The sequence below is a fragment of the Globicephala melas genome, chromosome 8 (genome assembly GCF_963455315.2).
Source record: "Globicephala melas chromosome 8, mGloMel1.2, whole genome shotgun sequence".
In the NCBI taxonomy this organism is placed as follows: domain Eukaryota; kingdom Metazoa; phylum Chordata; class Mammalia; order Artiodactyla; family Delphinidae; genus Globicephala; species Globicephala melas.
Window position 1 is genome coordinate 84143866 of NC_083321.1, and position 21033 is coordinate 84164898.

At 37.1% G+C, this 21033-nt stretch overlaps 1 protein-coding gene across 1 annotated transcript in view; it reads right to left on the reverse strand.

Moving 5' to 3' along the window:
* Positions 1-21033, reverse strand: part of C8H11orf65 (chromosome 8 C11orf65 homolog) — an 89775-nt gene that overhangs the window by 15955 nt on the left and 52787 nt on the right. The window contains 3 exon segments of the mRNA XM_030836306.2: positions 13742-13872; positions 15302-15502; positions 15635-15688. Of these exon segments, the coding sequence (XP_030692166.1) occupies positions 13742-13872; positions 15302-15502; positions 15635-15688 (386 nt within the window).

The following is a 21033-nucleotide window of genomic DNA, read 5'->3' on the forward strand; positions in this document are numbered from 1 at the left end:
GTAAAGGACAGGCATGATGTCTTATGGGAACTGAGATACCATGCCCCTGGGGACAAGAGCAAGAAAGCTGACATAGCTCTGAGAGAAAGATGTAAAGATACACTCTGTTATTTCCATGTAAATGCAAACTCTTCTCTTTTTGTTTACTGATCAGGATGGGAAAGAATACATTTGCCAGGTCAAAAGCAGTCTAACAGATGCTAGGGACAGTGTTGATTTGCTCCATTAAAGAAACCACATCTGGAGGAATCTTAGCTGCAATTTGTGTCACCACCTGACTTCTACCACTTCAAAGTTCCATTATTCCCAGTGAACTAAAGGAACCAATTCCATCACAATTTCCCCCACTGTCATCTTCAGTCTATAACCACCACAAATTCATCAAGAATTCTGCTGCTCCCCTAATTTCTTAATAACCTGATGAAGAGGATATCCTCTGGGTCGAACTGCGGTTATAGCCAGTGGGTGGCTAAACATATTGCACATAATAGGAACAAACATATGCATTCCCCAAGCCTTCAGAAATCCTTTTCTACAGTATACTAGAGAAGTTCAGGCATTTTGTAACTGTAGAGCTTTGGTTGAATTCAGGCTTTGATGAGCCAAACTAACAGACCAAGCACCATTTATGTTGTTGTTTTGGTTTGGTTTGGTTTTTTTTTGGCTGCACTGTGCTGCTTGCAGGATCTTAGTTCCCTGACCAGGGATAGAACCCGTGCCCCCTGTGGTGGAAGCTCAGAGTCCTAACCACTGGATCTCCAGGGAAGTCCTTAAGCACCATTTATTTCTGGATACTCAAGCTAGCACATTAAATCCCTAATCTCAGGTGAGTGTGGCCATATCAATAAATTCAGCTCAATCAACTTCTGAACACCTTAGAATCCACATTCACACATGCTTCTGAGCTCCTGGCAATACGGATTGGTAAATTCTCGAAACTCTTTTGGTTTATAAATGTCATCTCCTCCTGGAGTAGATCTTGTTCCTCTCTGTCTGGACTGTCCTGAGATACGTCTCAGTGTGGACTGGAGGCATTGAGGAAATGGTTGTGGGGAAATCCTAAGGAGAATCAGCATAAGTGTGTGGGGCAACTGAGCCAGGTGCAGTCATTGAAAGGCCTTTATGCAGAGAAGGGCTGGTTTCCTCAAAACAGGGAGGAGGGTTTCCTCCATCAGCAGGAGAGTTTGAAGGCTCAAGGTTCTCAGCTTTGTCTATGTCTGCCCAAATATCCCCATCCCAGTTCTCAGCGTTCCACTTCTTCCCCACTAATGTCCTTAGCTAGCTTAGTGCACAAGACCTGTCTAGGTCTTTTGATTGCACTGCAAGCACTATGACTTTGTGACCCTTTCAACTTGCCCTTGGATTGCCTCCAACTCACCCTGCAACCACAGGAGATGAAGGATTACTCCATGGAGATCTTCTGATTGTCTGATCATGTTCTTAAATTTTTTTTTTAAACTTAGTGAGGTATAAGTGATATACAGTAGACTGTATTTAAGCTGTACAATTTGAACAGTTTTGACATAAGTATACACCTGTGAACCAATCACTATAATAAAAAAAACAAACATATCCATCACCCCCCAAAGTTCCTTGTGCTACTTTGTTATCCTTCCCTCCCTCCTTTCCCCCACCCTCATCTCCAGACAATTACTCATCTGCTTTGTGTCATTCTAGATTTCTTTGTATTTTCTAGAATTTTATGTAAATGAAATCATATAATATGTACTCTTTCTTGACTGGTTGCTTTCATTCAGCATCATTATTTTGAGATTCATCCATGTTGTTATGTATGAACAATTCCTTCCTTTGTACTGCTGAGTAGTATTCCTTTGTATAGATATATCACAATTTGTTTATCCATCGACATTTGGGTTGATGGGTTGATGGGTTGTTTCTGGTTTTGGGCTATTAGAAATAAAGCAGCTATCAACTTGCATTACAACCTTTCTGTAGACATGTTTTTATTTCTCTTGGGTAAATATCTGAGTAGAATGGCTGGATTTAATAGTAGATGTGTGTAACTTGTAAAATTAAAAAAAACCTGTCAAACTGTTTTCCAAAGTGTGTGTACCCGTTTGCATTTGCTCCATATCCATGCCAATAATTGCTATGACAGACTGTTTTAGCCATTCTAGTGGTTGTGCAGTGGTATCTCATTACAGTTTTGTTTTGCACTTTCCTAATGACTAATGATGATAGTCATTAGTTCACTTGTGCTTTTTTGCTATCTGTATATTCATTGGTAGAGTGTTCAGATCTTTTGCCCATTTTAAAATTAGGTTGTATTCTTATCATTGAATTTTGAGGGTTTTTTTTACATATTCTAAATACAAGACTTTTACCATGTACATATTTTGCAAATGTTCTCTTCCTGTCTGTGACTTGCATTTTTATTTTTGCAAAAGTGTTTTCAGGAGAGCAAAAGCTTTTAACTTTGATGAAGTGCAATTTAACAATTTTTTCTTTTATACTTCATGCGTTCTGTGTCCTATTTAAGAAATCTTTGCCAGAAACAAAGTCACTAAGATTTTCTTGTTTGCTTACTTTTGGATATTTTATGGTGTTAACTCTGATTTTTTTAAGGTCTCATAAAGTGTTTTTATTTTATGATATTTTTCAGATATATACACACTTTTCACATTATTTTCCATTATAGGTTATTATAAGATATTGAATATAGTTCCCTATATTATACAGTAAATCCTTGTTGCTTATCTATTTAATGTATACGAGTTTGTATCTGTTAATCCCATTTCCTAAATTATCCCTCTCCACACTTTCCCCTTTGGTAATCATAAGTTTGTTTTCTATGTCTGTAATTCTGATTCTGTTTTGTATATAGTTTCATTTGTATTATTTTTAGATGCCACATATAAGGGATATCATGTAATATTTGTCTTTTCTCTGTCTGACTTATTTCACTTAGTATGATATTCTCTAGGTCTATCCATGTTACTGCAAATGGCATTATTTTATTCTTTCTTATGGCTAATATTCCATTATATATGTGTGTATATATATATATATATATATATATATATATATATATATATATATATACACATCTTCTTAAACCAATCATCTGTTGATGGGCTTGGGTTGTTTCCATACCCTGGCTATTGTAAATAGTGGTGCTATGAACATTGGGGTACATGTATCTTTTCAAATTAATGTTTCTGTCTTTGCTGGATATATGTCAGGAATGGGATTGCTGGATCATATGGTAGCTCCTTTTTAGTTTAAGGAACCTCCATACTGTTTTCCATAGTGGCTGTACCAATTTACATTCCCACCAACAGTGTAGAGGGTTTCCTTTTCTCCACACCCTCTCCAGCATCTATTATTTGTAGACTTTTTGGTGATTGCCATCCTGAAAGGTGTGAGGTGATACCTCATTGTGGTTTTGATTTGCATTTCTCTAATAATTAGCGATGTTGAGCATCTTTTCATGTGTCTGTTGGTCATCTGTATGTCTTCTTTGGAGAAATGTCTATTTAAGTCTTCTGCCCACTTTTTGACTGGGTTGTTTGTTTTTTTGATATTGAGTTGTATGCACTATGGTGTTAATTCTTATATTTAGATCTATGATCTTTTCCAGATGAATTTTATATATGATGCGAGATAAGGATCAAGATTCATTTCTCTGCATTTGAGTATCCAATTTGTTGAAAAGAATATTCTTTTCTGGGCTTCCCTGGTGGCGCAGTGGTTGGGAGTCCGCCTGCCGATGCAGGGGACACGGGTTCGTGCCCCGGTCCGGGAAGATCCCACATGGTGCAGAGCGGCTAGGCCTGTGAGCCATGGCCGCTGAGCCTGCGCGTCCGGAGCCTGTGCTCCACAGTGGGAGAGGCCACAACAGTGAGAGGCCCGCGTACTGCAAAATAAAATAAAATAAAATAAAGAATATCCTTTTCCAATTAAATTGCTGTGGCACCTGTGTTGAAACTCAATTAACAATATGTGTGTGGGTCTATTTCTCAACTGTCTATTCTGTTCCATTGATCTGTATGTCTATCTTAATGCCAATACCACAATGTCTTTTTTAAAAATAAATTATTTATTTTATTTATTTTTAGTTTTGGCTGTGTTGGGTCTTCGTTGCTGCACACGGGCTTTCTTTAGTTGCGGCGAACGGAGGCTACTCTTGTGGTGCACGGGCTTCTCATTGTGGTGGCTTCTCTTGTTACAGAGCACGGGCTCTAGGCGTGCAGTCTCAGTAGTTTTGGCACACAGGCTTAGTTTCTCCATGGCATACGGGATCTTCCTGGGCCAGGGTCGAACCCATGTCCCATGCATTGACAGGCAAATTCGTAAACACTTCTCCACCAGGGACCCCCCACAGGGTCTTGATTACAGTGGCTTTATAATAAGTCTTAAAATGAGGTAATGAAAGTTCTACAAATTTTTTTCCAAAATTATTTTGATTATTCTAGTTCCCTTGTATTTACATACAAATTTTCAAATCAACTTGTCAAATTCCACATAAAACCCTGCTGGAAATTTTGATTGTGATTACATTGACTGTATACATCAATTTGGAGAGAACTGACATCTTAACAATATTGAGTCTTCTGCTCCATTAATATCTTATGGCTATTTGTTTATTAAGTCTTCTCTAAGTTTTATCAGCAATATTTATTACTTTTCAGTGTACAGGTCATGTAGATTTTCCCCTCAATTTAGGCCTAGGTATTTCATATTTTCTGATACTACTGTAAATGTTTTTGTTGTTTGTTGCAATGCAACTGGTTTCTGTACCTCACAGCCTTGATAAACTCACCTATTAGTTCCAGTAGCTTTTTAGTAGATTCCTTCGAATTCTGTACTTAGATGATCATGTCAACTGTGAACAAGGACTGTTTTAGTTCTTCCTTTCCAACCTCAGTGTCTCCCCCACCACTCTACCCTGCCACCCTTATTGCACTGACTAGGACTTCAATGCAATGTTGTAAAGAAGTGGTGAGTGCAGACATCCTTGCCTTGTTCCTGATCTTAGAGAGAAAGCATTCAGCCATTCACCATTAAGTATCATGTTGGATGCAGGCTTTTTATAGATGCCCTTCATCAAGTTGAGGAGGCTCTTATCTATTTCTAGTTTGCCAAGAGTTTTCATTACAAATGGTAATTTTGTAAGTAATTTCTCTGCATCTTTTGAGATGATCATATCCAGTTTTGTTTTTTAAGTCTGTTAATATGGTGGATTGCATTGATTGATTTCCAAATGTTAAACCAATATTGTATTCCTGGGATAAACTCCATTTGTTTATAATGTTATTTATTATCATGTATCTATGTTCATGAGAGATATTGGTTGTTATTTTCTTGTAATATCTTTTTTTCTCTGAAGCCTTGAGTGGTTTTATATCCAATAACACTTGCCTCATAGAAAATGCTATAAATATTCCTGTAAGTACTTCTTTAGCTGCATCCCCCAATTTTAATATGTTGTATTTTCATTTTTTATTAAATCAAAAAAAAAAAAAAAAGTAAGTGTAGGGACTTCCCTGGTGGCATAGTGGATAAGACGCTGCGCTCCCAATGCAGGGAGACTGCGTTCTATCCCTGGTTGGGGAACTAGATCCCACATTCATGCCACAACTAAGGAGCCCATGTGCCACAACTAAGACCCAGTGCAGCCAAATAAATAAATATTTTAAAAAAAGAGATTAAAGTAGTAGGAAGAAAAGTTCTTTATACTGCTGGTCCGTTCATGGTGATAGAACTCAGCTTTTGTCTGTCTGAAATGTTTTCTTCCATTTTTTTTTCATCTTTATTGGAGTACAATTGCTTTACAATGGTGTGTTAGTTTCTGCTTTATAACAAAGTGAATCAGTTATACATATATATATGTTCCCATATCTCTTCCCTCTTGCATCTCCCTCCCTCCCACCCTCCCTATCCCACCCCTCCAGGTGGTCACAAAGCACTGAGCTGATCTCCTTCTGCTATGCAGCTGCTTCCCACTAGCAATCTAATCTACGTTTGGTAGTGTATATATGTCCATGCCACTCTCTCACTTTGTCACAGCTTACCCTTCCCCCTCCCCATATCCTCAAGTCCATTCTCTAGTAGGTCTGTGTCTTTATTCTGGTCTTACCCCTAGGTACTTTATGACATTTTTTTTTCCTTAGATTCCATATATATGTGTTAGCATACAGTATTTATCTTTCTCTTTTTGACTTACTTCACTCTGTATGACAGAGTCTAGGTCCATACACCTCACTACAAATAACTCAATTTCGTTTCTTTTTATGGCTGAGTTGTATATATGTGCCATTGTATATATGTGCCATGTCTTCTTTATCCATTCATTGGGTGATGGACACTTAGGTTGTTTCCATGTCCTGGCTATTGTAAATAGAGCTGCAATGAACATTTTGGTACATGACTGTTTTTGAATTATGGTTTTCTCAGGGTATATGCTCACTAGTGGGATTGCTGGGTCGTATGGTAGTTCTATTTGTAGTTTTTTAAGGAACCTCCATACTGTTCTCCATAGTGGCTGTACCAATTCATATTCCCATCAACAGTGCAAGAGTGTACCCTTTTCTCCACATCCTCTCCAGCATTTATTGTTTCTAGATTTTTTACTGATGGCCATTCTGACTGGTATGAGATGATATTTCATTGTAGTTTTGATTTGCATTTCTCTAATGATTAATGATGTTGAGCATTCTTTCATGTGTTTGTTATCTGTATATCTTCTTTGGAGAAATGTCTATTTAGGTCTTCTGCCCACTTTTGGATTGGGTTGTTTTTTTTTTGTTATTGAGCTGCATGAGCTGCTTGTAAATTTTGGAGATTAATCTTTGGCAATTTTTTCATTTGCAAATATTTTCTCCCATTCTGAGGGTTGTCTTTTGGTCTTGTTTATGGTTTCCTTTGCTGTGCAAAAACTTTGAAGTTTCATTAGGTCCAATTTGTTTATTTTTGCTTTTATTTCCATTTCTCTAGGAGATGGGTCAAAAAGTATCTTGCTGTGATTTATGTCATAGAGTGTTTTGCTTATGTTTTCCTCTAAGAGTTTGATAGTTTCTGGCCTTACATTTAGGTCTAATCCATTTTGAACTTATTTTTGTGTATGGTGTTAGGGAATGTTCTAATCTCATACTTTTACATGTACCTGTCCAGTTTTCCCAGCACCACTTATTGAAGAGGCTGTCCTTTCTCCACTATACATTCCTGCCTCCTTTATCAAAGATAAAGTGACCATATGTGTGTGGGTTTATCTCTGGGCTTTCTATCCTGTTCCATTGATCTATCTTTCTGTTTTTGTGGCAGTACCATACTGTCTTGATTACTGTAGCTTTGTAGTATAGTCTGAAGTCAGGGAGCCTGAGTCCTCCAGCTCCGTTTTTCATTCTCAAGACTGCTTTGGCTATTCAGGGTCTTTTGTGTTTCCATACAAATTGTGAAATTTTTTGTTCTAGTTCTGTGAAAAATGCCAGTGGTAGTTTGATAGGGATTGCATTGAATCTGTAGATGGCTTTGGGTAGTAGAGTCATTTTCACAATGTTGATTCTTCCAATCCAAGAACATGGTATATCTCTCCATCTATTTGTGTCATCTTTAATTTCTTTCATCCGTGTCTTATAATTTTCTGCATACAGGTCTTTTGTCTCCTTAGGTAGGTTTATTCCTAGATATTTTATTCTTTTTGTTACAATGGTAAATGGGAGTGTTTTCTTGATTTCACTTTCAGATTTTTCATCATTAGTGTATAGGAATACCAGAGATTTCTGTGCATTAATTTTGTATCCTGCTACTTTACCAAATTCATTGATTAGCTCTAGTAGTTTTCTGGTAGCATCTTTAGGATTCTCTAGGTATGGTATCATGTCATCTGCAAACAGTGACAGCTTTACTTCTTCTTTTCCGATTTGGATCCCTTTATTTCCTTTTCTTCTCTGATTATTGTGGCTAAAACTTCCAAAACTATGTTGAATAAGAGTGGTGAGGGACTTCCCTGGTGGTGCAGTTGTTGAGAGTCCCCCTGCTGATGCAGGGGACATGGGTTCTTGCCCCAGTCCAGAAAGATCCCACATGCCGCGGAGCGGCTGAGCCCGTGCGCCATGGCCACTGAGCCTGAGCGTCCAGAGCCTGTGCTCCGCAGCGGGAGAGGCCACGACAGTGAGAGGCCCACGTATCGCAAAAAATATATATATATAGAGAGAGAGAGTGGTGAGAGTGGGCAACCTTCTCTTGTTCCTGATCTTAGTGGAAATGCTTTCAGTTTTTCACCGTTGAGGACAATGCTGGCTGTGGGTTTGTCATATATGGCCTTTATTATGTTGAAGAAAGTTCCCTCTGCCTGCTTTCTGCAGGATTTTTATCATAAATGGGTGTTGAATTTTGTTGAAAGCTTGTTCTGCATCTATTGAGACAATCATATGGTTTTTTCCTTCAATTTGTTAATATTGTTTATCACATTGATTGATTTGCATATATTGAAGAATCCTTGCATTCCTGGAATAAACCCCACTTGATCATGGTGTATGATCCTTTTAATGTGCTGTTGGATTCTGTTTGCTAATATTTTGTTGAGGATTTTTGCAACTATGTTCATCAGTGATATTGGCCTGTAGTTTTCTTTCTTTGTGACATCCTTGTCTGGTTTTGGTATCAAGGTGATGGTGGCCTCATAGAATGAGTTTGGGAGTGTTCCTCCCTCTGCTATATTTTGGAAGAGTTTGAGAAAGATAGGTGTTAGCTCTTCTCTAAATGCTTGATAGAATTCGCCTGTGAAGCCATCTGGTCCTGGGCTTTTGTGTGTTGGAAGATTTTTAATCACAGTTTCAATTTCAGTGCTTGTGATTGGTCTGTTCATATTTTCTATTTCTTCCTGGTTCAGTCTCGGCAGTTGTGCATTTCTAAGAATTTGTCCATTTCTTCCAGTTTGTCCATTTTATTGGCATAGAGTAGCTTGTAGTAATCTCTCATGATCCTTTATATTTCTGCAGTGTCAGTTGTTTGTTCTCCTTTTTCATTTCTAATTCTGTTGATTTGAGTCTTCTCCCTTTTTTTCTTGATGAGTCTGGCTAATGGTTTTTCAATTTTGTTTATCTTCTCAAAGAACCAGGGTTTAGTTTTATTGATCTTTGCTATCGTTTCCTTCATTTCTTTTTCAATTATTTCTGATCTGATCTTTATGATTTCTTTCCTACTGCTAACTTTGGGGTGTTTTTGTTCTTCTTTATCTAATTGCTTTAGGTGCAAGGTTAGGTTGTTTATTCGAGATATTTCCTGTTTCTTAAGGTAGGATTGTATTGCTATAAACTTCCCTCTTAGAACTGCTTTTGCTGCATCCCATAGGTATTGGGTCATCGTGTCTCCATTGTCATTTGTTTCTAGGTATTTTTTGATTTCCCCTTTGATTTCTGCAGTGATCACTTCCTTATTAAGTAGTGCATTGTTTAGCCTCCATGTGTTTGTATTTTGTTACAAATCTTTTCCTGTAATTGATATCTATTCTCATAGTGTTGCGGTTGGAAAAGATACTTGATACAATTTCAGTTTTCTTAAATTTACCAAGGCTTGATTTTTGACCCAAGATATGATCTATCCTGGAGAATGTTCCATGAGCACTTGAGAAAAATGTGTATTCTGTTGTTTGGGGATGGTATGTCCTATAAATATCAAATATCAAACAAGTCCATCTTGTTTAATGTATCATTTAAAGCTTGTGTTTCCTTATTTATTTTCATTTTGGATGATCTGTCTATTGGTGAAAGTGGGGTGTTAAAGTCCCCTACTATGAATGTGTAACTGTCGATTTCCCTTTTATGGCTGTTAGTATTTGCCTTATGTATTGAGGTGCTCCTATGTTGGGTGCATAAATATTTACAATTGTTATATCTTCTTCATGGATCGATCCCTTGATCAATTTGTAGTGTCCTTCTTTGTCTCTTCTAATAGTCTTTATTTTAAAGTCTATTTTGTCTGATATGAGAATTGCTATGCCAGCTTTCTTTTGGTTTCCACTTGCATGGAATATCTTTTTCCCTCCCCTCACTTTCAGTCTGTATGTGTCCCTAGGTCTAAAGTGGGTCTCTTGTAGGCAGCATATATATGGGTCTTGTTTTTTTTATCCATTCAGCCAGTCTGTATCTTTTGGTTGGAGCATTTAATCCATTTACATTTAAGGTAATTATCAATATGTATGTTCCTATTCCCATTTTCTTAATTGTTTTGGGTTTGTTATTGTAGGTCTTTTCCTTCTTTTGTGTTTCTTGCCTAGAGATGTTCCTTTAGCTTTTGTTGTAAAGCTGGTTTGGTGGTGCTGAACTCTCTCACCTTTTGCTTGTCTGTAAAGGTTTTAATTTCTCCATCAAATCTGAATGAGATCCTTGCTGGGTAGACTAATCTTGGTTGTAGGTTTTTCTCCTTCATCACGTTAAGTATGTCCTGCCAGTCCCTTCTGGCTTGCAGAGTTTCTGCTGAAAGATCAGCTGTTAACCTTATGGGGATTCCCTTGTGTGTTATATGTTGTTTTTCTCTTGCTGCTTTTAATATGTTTTCTTTGTATTTAATTTTTGACAGTTTGATTAATATGTGTCTTGGTGTGTTTCTCCTTGGATTTATCCTGTATGGGACTCTCTGTGCTTCCTGGACTTGATTAACTATTTCCTTTCCCATATTAGGGAAGTTTTCAACTATAATCTCTTCAAATATTTTCTCAGTCCCTTTCTTTTTCTCTTCTTCTTCTGGGACCCGTATAATTCGAATGTTCATTCGTTTAATGTTTTCCCAGAGGTCTCTGAGACTGTCTTCAGTTCTTTTCATTCTTTTTTCTTTATTCTGCTCTGCAGTAGTTATTTCCACTATTTTATCTTCCAGGTCACTTATCCGTTCTTCTGCCTCAGTTATTCTGCTATTGATCCCTTCTAGAGTATTTTTAATTTCACTTATTGTGTTGTTCATCGTTGCTTGTTTCCTCTTTAGTTCTTCTAGGTCCTTGTTAAATGTTTCTTGCATTTTCTCTATTCTCTTTCCAAGATTTTGGATCACCTTTACTATCATTTTTCTGAATTCTTTTTCAGGTAGACTGCCTATTTCCTCTTCATTTGTTAGGTCTGGTGGGTTTTATCTTGCTACTTCACCTGCTGTGTGTTTTTCTGTCTTGTCATTTTGCTTATCTTACTGTGTTTGGGGTCTCCTTTTTGCAGGCTGCAGGTTTGTAGTTCCCGTTGTTTTTGGTGTCTGTTTCCAGTGGCTAAAGTTGGTTCAGTGAGTTGTGTAGGCTTCCTGGTGGAGGAGACTAGTGCCTGTGTTCTGGTGGATGATGCTTGATCTTGTCTTTCTGGTGGGCAGGTCCATGTCTGATGGTGTGTTTTGGGGTGTCTGTGGCCTTATTATGATTTTAGGCAGCCTCTCTGCTAATGGGTGGGGTTGTGTTCCTGTCTTGCTAGTTGTTTGGCATAGCGTGTCCAAGCACTGTAGCTTGCTGGTCGTTGACTGAAGCTGGGTGTTGGTGTTGAGATGGAGATCTCTGGGAGATTTTTGCCATTTGATATTACGTGGAGCTGGGAGGTCTCTTGTGGACCAGTGTCCTGAATTTGGCTCTCCCACCTCAGAGGCACAGCCCTGACTCCTGGCTGGAGCACCAAGAGCCTTTCATCCACATGGCTCAGAATAAAAGGGAGAAAAAGCAGAAAGAAAGAAACAAGGAGGATAAAATAAAGTAAGAGAAAATAAAATAGTTATTAAAATAAAAAGTAAGAAATAATTATTAAGAAAAATTTTTTTAAAAAAGTAAAAACAAAACAAAACAAAATGGATGGACAGAACCCTAGGACAAATGGTGAAAGCAAAGCTATACAGACAAAATCTCACACAGAAGCATACACATACACCGTCAGAAAAAGAGGAAAAGGGGAAAAAACAATATATCTTGCTCTCAAAGTCCACCTCCTCAATTTGGGATGATTCGCTGTCTATTCAGGTATTCCACCTATCCAGGGTACATCAAGTTGATTGTGGAGCTTTAATCCACTGCTCCTGAGGCTGCTTGGAAAAATTTCCCTTCTATTCTTCACATAGCATCCGGGCCTCAGCTCTGGATTTGGCCCCGCCTCTGCGTGTAGGTCACCAGAGGGCGTCTGTTCTTCGCTCAGAAAGAATGGGGTTAAAGGAGCCACTGATTCGGGGGCTATGGCTCACTCAGGCCACGGGGAGGAAGGCCCATGGAGTGCGCGGCGAGCTTGCGGTGGCAGAGGCCAGCAGGACATTGCACCAGCCTGAGGCACACCGTGTGTTCTCCAGGGGAACTTGTGCCTGGATCCCCGGACACTGGCAGTGGCAGGCTGCACAGGCTTCCCAGAAGGGGGGTGTGGATAGTGACTTGTGCTCGTACAGAGGCTTCTTGGTGGTGGCAGCAGCAGCCTTAGCGTCTCATGCCCGTCTCTGGGGTCTGCACTGTTAGCCGCAGCTCGCATCCACCTCTGGAACTCCTTTAAGCAGCGCTCTTAATCCCCTCTCCCCACGCACCAGGAAACAAAGAGGGAAGAAAAAGTCTCTTGCCTCTTCGGCAGGTCCAGACTTTCCCCCAGACTCCGTCCCGGCTAGCCGTGGTGCACTAACCCCTTCAGGCTGTGTTCACGCAGCCAGTCCTCTCCCTGCACTCCGACCAAAGCCCGAGCCTCAGCTCCCAGCCCCCAGCCACCCCGGCGGTTGAGCATACAAGCCTCTCGGGCTGGTGAGTGCCGGTCGGCAGCGATCCTCTGTACAGGAATCTCTCTGCTTTGCCCTCCGCACCCTGTTGCTGCGCTCTCCTCCGAGGCTTTGAAGCTTCCCCCCTCCACCACCCGCAGTCTCCACCTGTGAAGGGGCTTCCTAGTGTGTGGAAACCTTTCCTCCTTCACAGCTCCCTCCCGCTGGTGCGGGTCCAGTCCCTATTCTTTTGTCTCTGTTTATTCTTTTTTCATTTGCCCTACCCAGTACGTGGGGAGTTTCTTGCCTTTTGGGAGGTCTGAGGTCTTCTGCCAGCGTTCAGTGGGTGTTCTGTAGGAGTTGTTCCACGTGTAGATGTATTTCTGATGTATCTTTGGGGAGGAAGGTGATCTCTGCATTTTACTCTTCCGCAGTGTTCTCCATAGTGGCTGCACCAATTTACATTCCCACAAACAGTGTAGGAGGGCTCCTTTTTTCTCCACATCCTCTACACCATTTATTATTTGTAGACTTTTTAATGATGGCCATTCTGACGGGTGTGAGGTACATTGTAAATTTTATAGATTTTGACCACTTGAGTATATTGTGTTCCTTTAAATATTTGGGGGCTTTGTTCTTATACATTGTCAAGTAAACTTGGAAACAATTTGATTCTTTTGAGACTTGCTTCTAAGATTTGTTAGATGGGTCCAGAATGACTTTTAGTGTAATCTGTACAAGTCAGTTTCTTTAGGGGAGAAAGAAAGGTTGAGAATGGTATAGAGTGGGTCTAGTGGGTCATATTAAATTTATCTCATATATAAGAGTAAATGCTGATTTTCATATCTCATGTTCCAAAAGATTATGATTTCCTTGTGGTCAAAGAGAACCTGTCTTTTCCCGTTTATATCCCAGAAATTAACAGTGTCTAGCAGGCATTTATTATGTATTTGCTTTCTATGTATTTTAAAAAATATACTGTAATATTTCATCTTATTTTTAAAGTAACATGTAGTTACTTTAGTAGTGATAGCAGTCTAAAAAATGACTGTATACTTCTTTAGTAAGTCTAAGTATTTCATCAACTTACATTTGCTGCATCCATTCTATTTTTCTAATTTTTCTTTTCTTTTCTATATCTTGCCTTCTCTTTAATTTAGAGAAATGGAATTCACTTTCCTTTTTGTCTCCCACCATTACATTTTCAGTAGACTTCCAAAACTATTGAGAAATGAAAAATGAATACACAAAATATTGGATTACTGATTATGAAGTTATCTGACTATAGAAAAGAACTTCTATGTGTTCAGTAGGAATATGCCAAGATAGAAATAGAGGAGAGGATAGACCCTTTTAAGATATTTCTAATTAAGTGAATGGCACATTGAACCTTAAGAGGCATATGTCATAGGAAAATTAGTGTACTGAGGTACTATTTAATAAGTATTTGTTGAATGAATAAATGAATAGACATATTCTAAGAGTGTTTTAGTTTCTCATAAGAACAGATCTGACCAGTAGGTGCTATTGACTTTTGAAGACTCTAATCCTCAAGGAATATGGGCACACTCAAAGAATACAGAAATCTCACCATTGTGTCCCAAGACTTTGTGGTTTCTCCTGTTTGACACTTTATACTGATTGCCTGTTTTCCTATTTCCAATTCATTCTTCCTCCCTCACCACATACACATTAAATAACAAAGAGGAAAGTTTGTTACCCCCCACAGCACTCTGAACTTGCCTCTATTAAATCACATATTCACTGCACTGTACTGAAATATCCTGTTTACTTGACTTTCTCCTTAATTAAAAGCAAACTACTTGAGAGGAAGGACTATTCTTATGTACTATTGCTTCCCAAGCATCTAGTACAATGCCTGACATCTGGTTGGTATGCAATAAAGTTTGTTGAATGAATGAATGAATTCACACTTTGATCATTTTCACTTTTCATACTTAGTATATTCAGTATACTACATTCTACAATCTGTATACCAGAGACTGAGGATTTGAATGAAGATACTTGCAGCTATATAAACAAATATCCAGAGCTATAGAACCAGATAATGTTAACTTTAAAAATATAAGCTTACAAATATCCTTAGATAGAAATTATTTCCACAAAAAGATTAAACATGGGTGTCTATAGAAAAGTCCTACAATCACATATATGCATTAGGAACTATATATATTTAAAATCATTCTGTTCATATGAGCACATGTTAAATTTTCCAACATCATGAAAACCCAAATGATCTCCCACTAGTGTCGGCTGTTACAAGCTCTATAGAGAAAATGGCATATTATTCTCAAGAACCCTCACCACTTGTTCAAGGATTAATATAGAATCAACAACATCTTCAGATTTGCTTTGTTATAAAGATGGGTAATAGCTGAATGCCACAGAGTATCTAAAGATAGCCTAGATTCAAAGATGACTATTAAAAGTAGAAGTAAATGTAAAAAAAAAAAGATATATTGCTGTATCTTGAAGTATATTAGTAACCACAGAATAGTTAAGTAAATTTTATCAGTTAAATTAGTAGGATTCATTATTTTTAAAAATAATCTAAAAATTAATTTTCAGAAAGACAGATAGGTTTGTAAGCACATAATATTCAAAATTATTAATGTTTATCTTTTCTTACTTTATCAGAAACAGGCCTCCAGCCATTGTTCTCTGTACGACGATACCAGCCACTATAATCCTCTTCCTGAAGATTATCACTTTTAATATGAGATGTATGTTTTGCTGGAAGTTTTGTGTAATCTCTAGGGCTATTAGCACACAGATCTTCAATATGTCTGTGAGTGAAAATTTTATAGTATATTTCAGGTGGAAATTTAACCTATAGTTGGAAAAGTTCAAAGGACCGTTTCAATTTAATTAGAAAAATGGTTTATGTTTTTTAAAATTACATCTTTTAAATTTCATGTAAATGTGCTTTAAAAGTACTAAATAAGAATTTATCCATACTTACACCACCTAATCTGAATCGTACATTAATGCCAGCAGCAGCATCTAGAAGTTCTGCCTATAAAAAAAAAATTAGTCTTCAACATTCTGTATATATCAGTTCACAACTTCTCACTCTATAATGTTAAACAGTTGTTGAATATTGATTATTTATGGAATAGATGAAGTGAATAAACTTCAAATAGTTAATTTTAAATCAGAAAGTATCTTAGGATTTATTTTCTTATAGACACTCAATAAGTAAAACAGCTTACATTATAACTGGGAAAATGATACCAAACTATGTTTCCTTTCTATGTAATGTAAAAGTGTAAAAGTCAGGTGATTTGTTAGTCATAAAACAGAAGTTTTTAAAAAATTCCTCAAATATATGATTTTCATATTAAATATCTTCCAGGTAAATTCAGAGAAAAAAATGTGACTGGTGAATCTGAGTTAAACAACAGATGACCTTTCCTAGCTAGCTTTTATTAAATCAAAAATCCATGTTTAAATTTTGTAAGAATTGTATATAATTGGTCTTCTAAATTTTAGTGCCCCACACCAAATGGAAAGTAGAGAAAAAATTATTGGTCCCCAACCTGTCTCCTGATTATACTGAGTTAGATGAGAAAACAGATGTTACCCTAAATTGTTCAGCCTGAAAGACAACATTAGTTTTGCATAATTTTCTCCTGGCTAAAAATTACACACACACACACACATACACACACACACACACACACACACACACACACACACACAAACACACGGTCCCTGACTTATGATGATTTGACTTACAATTTTTCATTTTTATGATGGTGCAAAAGTGGTACATATTCAGTAGAAACCATACTACTAATTTTGAATTTTGATCTTTCCCCAGGCTAGTGATACACTGTATGATACTCACTCTGTCCTGTGATGCTGGGTAGCAGCAATGAGAGAGACAGAGAACACAAAATACTAATATCAGAAATGAAAGACGGGTCATCACTACTGATTCCGTGGACACTAAAATGATAATGAACAAATATTATGAATAATGCTATGCTCACAAATTTAATAACCTAAATAAAATGGATTGATCCTTGAAAGATAAAACCTACCAAACCTCACATAAGGAGAAATAGACAATATGAATAGATCGATAGCTATTAAAGAAATTTAATGAATAATTCACCTTTCAAAGTAGAAAACACCAGACCCAGATTTGTCCACTGGTTAATTCTATCAAACATTTAAGGAAGACAGCATAGTGGAAATCACCCAAGCTGAACAGAGAAAAGAAAAAAGAATTTTAAAAATGAGGATAGCTTAGGAGACTTCTAGGACAACATGAAGCATACTAACATTTGCATTATAGGGGGTCCCAGAAGGAGAAAAAAGAGAGAAACCAGCAGAGAATTTATTTAAGGAAGTAATATTTGAAAACTTCCCTAACCTGGAGGAGGAAACAGTCATCCAGGTCCAGGAAGCATAGAGAGTCCAAAACAAGATAAACCCCAAGAGGTCCACAACAAGACACATTATAACTAAAATAGAAAAAATTAAGGATAAAAGAGAATTTTAAAAACAGCAAGGGAAAACCCACTAGTTACATGCAAGGGAACTCCCATAAGACTATCAGCTGACTTTTCAGCAGAAACTTTGCAAGCCAGAAGGGTGTGGCAGAATATATTCAAAGTAATAAATGGAAAAAAACATACAACCAAAATTACTCCACCTGGCAAGGCTATCATTCAGATTTGAAGTAGGTATAGAGGTTACAGACAAGCAAAGGTAAAAGAGCTCAGCACCACTAAACCAACTTTACAAGAAATGTTAGAGGGACTTCTCTAAGTGGAAAAGAAAAGACCACAACCAAAAATATAAAAATTATGAAAGGAAAAATCCAAACACACAGTAAAGCTAGTAGATCAACCATGTATAAATGCACAATAAAGGTAGTAGATCAACCATGTATATAAGACAAAAGTAGTAAAATATCTAAATTCACAATAAGGAGTTAAGGGATTCAAAAAACAAAAAGATGTAAAATATATCAAAACCATGAAACATGGTAGCAGAAGTACAAATGCAGGTTTGTTAGAATGCTTTCAAACTTAAGGGATCTTCAAATTAAAAAAACATACATGTAGACACACACACCTCATGGTAATCACAAACCAAAAACCTATAATACATACACACACAAAAAAGGAGAAAGAAAGCCAAAAAAACATAAAGATAGCCATCAAATCACAAAGGAGGAGGGCAAAAGAAGAAAGGGAAAAAAAAAGAACTTCAAAAACTACCAGAAAACAGTGAACAAATGGTAATAAATACATATTTATCAATAATTACTTTAGGGACTTCCCTGGTGGTCCAGTGGTAAACAATCTGCCTTACAATGCAGGGGACTCTGGTTCGATCCCTGGTCAGGGAACTAAGATCCCACATGCCATGGGGCAACTGAGCATGCATGCCAAAACTACTGAGCTCATGCACTTCAACTAGAGAGCCTGCGTGCCACAAACTACAAAGCCCATGCACTCTGGAGCCCATGCATCACAGCTAGAAAAGAGAAAACTCTCACGCTACAACTAGAGAGAAACCCACATGCCTCAACGAAGATCCCACATGCTGCAACTAAGACCTGACTCAGCCAAAAAATAAAATTTTTAAAAATTTTAAAAATAATTACTTTAAATGTAAATGGAATATTACTCAGCCATAAAAAGAATGAAATTGGGTCATTTATAGAGATGTGGATGGGCCTAGAGTCTGTCATACAGAGTGAAGTAAGTCAGAAAGAGAAAAACAAATATTGTATATTAACACATGTATGTGGAATCTAAAAAAATGGTACAGATGAACCTCTTTGTAGGGCAGCAATAGAGATGCAGACGTAGAGAATGGGCAGGTGGACATGGTGGGGAAGGGGAGGGTGGGATGAATTGGGAGATTAGGATTGACATATATACACTACTATGTGTAAAATAGCTAGCTAGTGGGAACCTGTTATCTTTCCCTGTTATAGCATGAGGAGGTCAGCTCAGTGCTCTGTGATGACCTAGATGGGTTGGATGGGGGGTGGGTGGGAAGGAGGTCCAAGAGGGAGGGCTATACATATAGCTGATTCACCTCGGTGTACAGCAGAAAATAACACAACATTGTAAAGCAGTTATACTTCAATTTAAAAAAATCTGTATAGGAGAGGAAATTTCCACCTCAAAGGTGGGGTAGTCCACAAACATAGGAAGATGCACAGAAGTTGGGCAGTAAAAAGTGGGAAAATAAAATGCCCACCTGTGAGAAAAAAATATATATATATGGACACAGATATACACAACTCATGGTAATCACAAACCAAAAATAATATATACACACACAAAAAAAGGAGAAAGGAACCCAAAATAACATAACGATAGCCATCAAGTCACAAGGGAAGAGAGCAAAAGAAGAAAGGAGTGAAAAAGAACTACAAAAGCAAACAGCAAACGATGAACAAATGGTAATAAATACATATTTATTAATAATTACTTTAAATGTAAATAGACTAAATGCTCCAATTGAAAGATATATGGTGGCTGAATGGATACAAAAACAAGACTCTACAAGAGACCCACTTCAGATCTAGGGACACATACAGACTGAAAGTGAGGAGATGGAAAAGGTATTCCATTCAAATGGAAATCAAAAGAAAGCCAGGTAGCAATACTTAGACTAAATAGACTTTAAAACAAGGACTGTAACAAGAGACAAGGAAGGACAGTGCATAATGATGAAGAGATCCATCCAAAAAGAAGATAAAACAATTGTAGGAACACTTAAATATATAAAGCAAATAATAACAGACATAAAGGGAGAAATTGACAGTAACACAATAACAGTAGGGGACTTTAACACCCCATTTACATCAAAGATAGATCATCCAGACAGAAGATCAATATGAAAACACTGACCTTAAATGACACATTAAACCAGATGGAGTTAATAGATACATAGAGAACATTCCATCCAAAAGTAGCTGAATACACATTCTTTTCAAGTGCATGTGGAACGTTCTCCAGGATAGATCACATGCTAGGCCACAAAACAATTGTCAATAAATTTAATAAGATTGAAATCATATCAAACATCTTTCCAATCACAACATTATGAGAAAAAACTGCAAAAAACACAAACATGGGAAGGCTAAAGAATATGCTACTAAACAACTAATGGATCAGTGAAGAAATCAAAGAGGAAATCAAAAAAATACCTAGAGACAAATGAGAATGAAAACACAATGACCCAAAACCTATGGGACACAGCAAAAGCAGCTCTAAGAGGGAAATTTATAGAGGTACAATCCTTCCCTAGAACATGAGAAAAATCTCAAACAATCTAACCTTACATCTAAAAGAACTAGAAAAAGAAGAACAAAACCCGAAGTTAATAGAAGGAAAGAAATCATAAAGATCAGAGAAGAAGTTAATGAAATAAAGACCAAAAAATAAAAACATGAAAGACTAATGAAACTAAGAGGTGGTTCTTTGAAAAGATAAAATTGATAAAACTTTATCCAGATTCATCAAGAAAAAAAGAGAAAGGGCTCAAATATATAAAATCAGAAACGAAAGAAGTTACAACTGATACCACTGAAACACAAAGGCTCATAAGAGATTACTACAAACAACTATGCACCAATAATATGGACAACTTAGAAGAAATAAATTCCCAGAAACATACAGTATCCCAAGAATGAATCAGGAAGAAATAGAAAATATGTACAGACCAATTACCAGTGATGAAATTGAATCAGTAATTTAAAAACCCCCAACAAACAAAAGTTCAGGGCCAGACAGCTTCACAGGTGAATTCTGCCAAACAGTTAGAGAAAGGTTATCTTTGATCATTCTCAAACTACTCCAAAATGAAAGAGAAGAGGATAGAATGCTTCCAAACTCATTCTATGAAGCCAATATCATTCTGATACTTAAACCAAACAAAGACACCACATAAAAAGAAAATTACAGGCCAATATCATTGATGAATACAGATGCAAAAATCCTCAACAAAATATTAGCAAACTGAATTCAACAATACATTAAAAGTATCATATATAATAGCTGTGTGACTTTGGGAAAATCATATAACCTCTTTATGTCTTGGTTTTATCAGCTGGAAAATAGTAATATCTAGCCCATAGATATTGCTTGGTGATAAATAAATGAGATAATGTCTGTGTGAAGCAATGGCACATAGTAGATACTCAGTAAAAAAAACAAAAAAGTATCATATACAATGATCAAGTGGAATTTATCCCAGGGATTCAAGAATAATTCAATACCTATGAATCAATCAATGTGATACACCACAGTGATATATTGGAGAATAAAATTCACATGATTATCTCAATAGATGCAGAAAAACTTTTGAAAAATTCAAATCAATTTA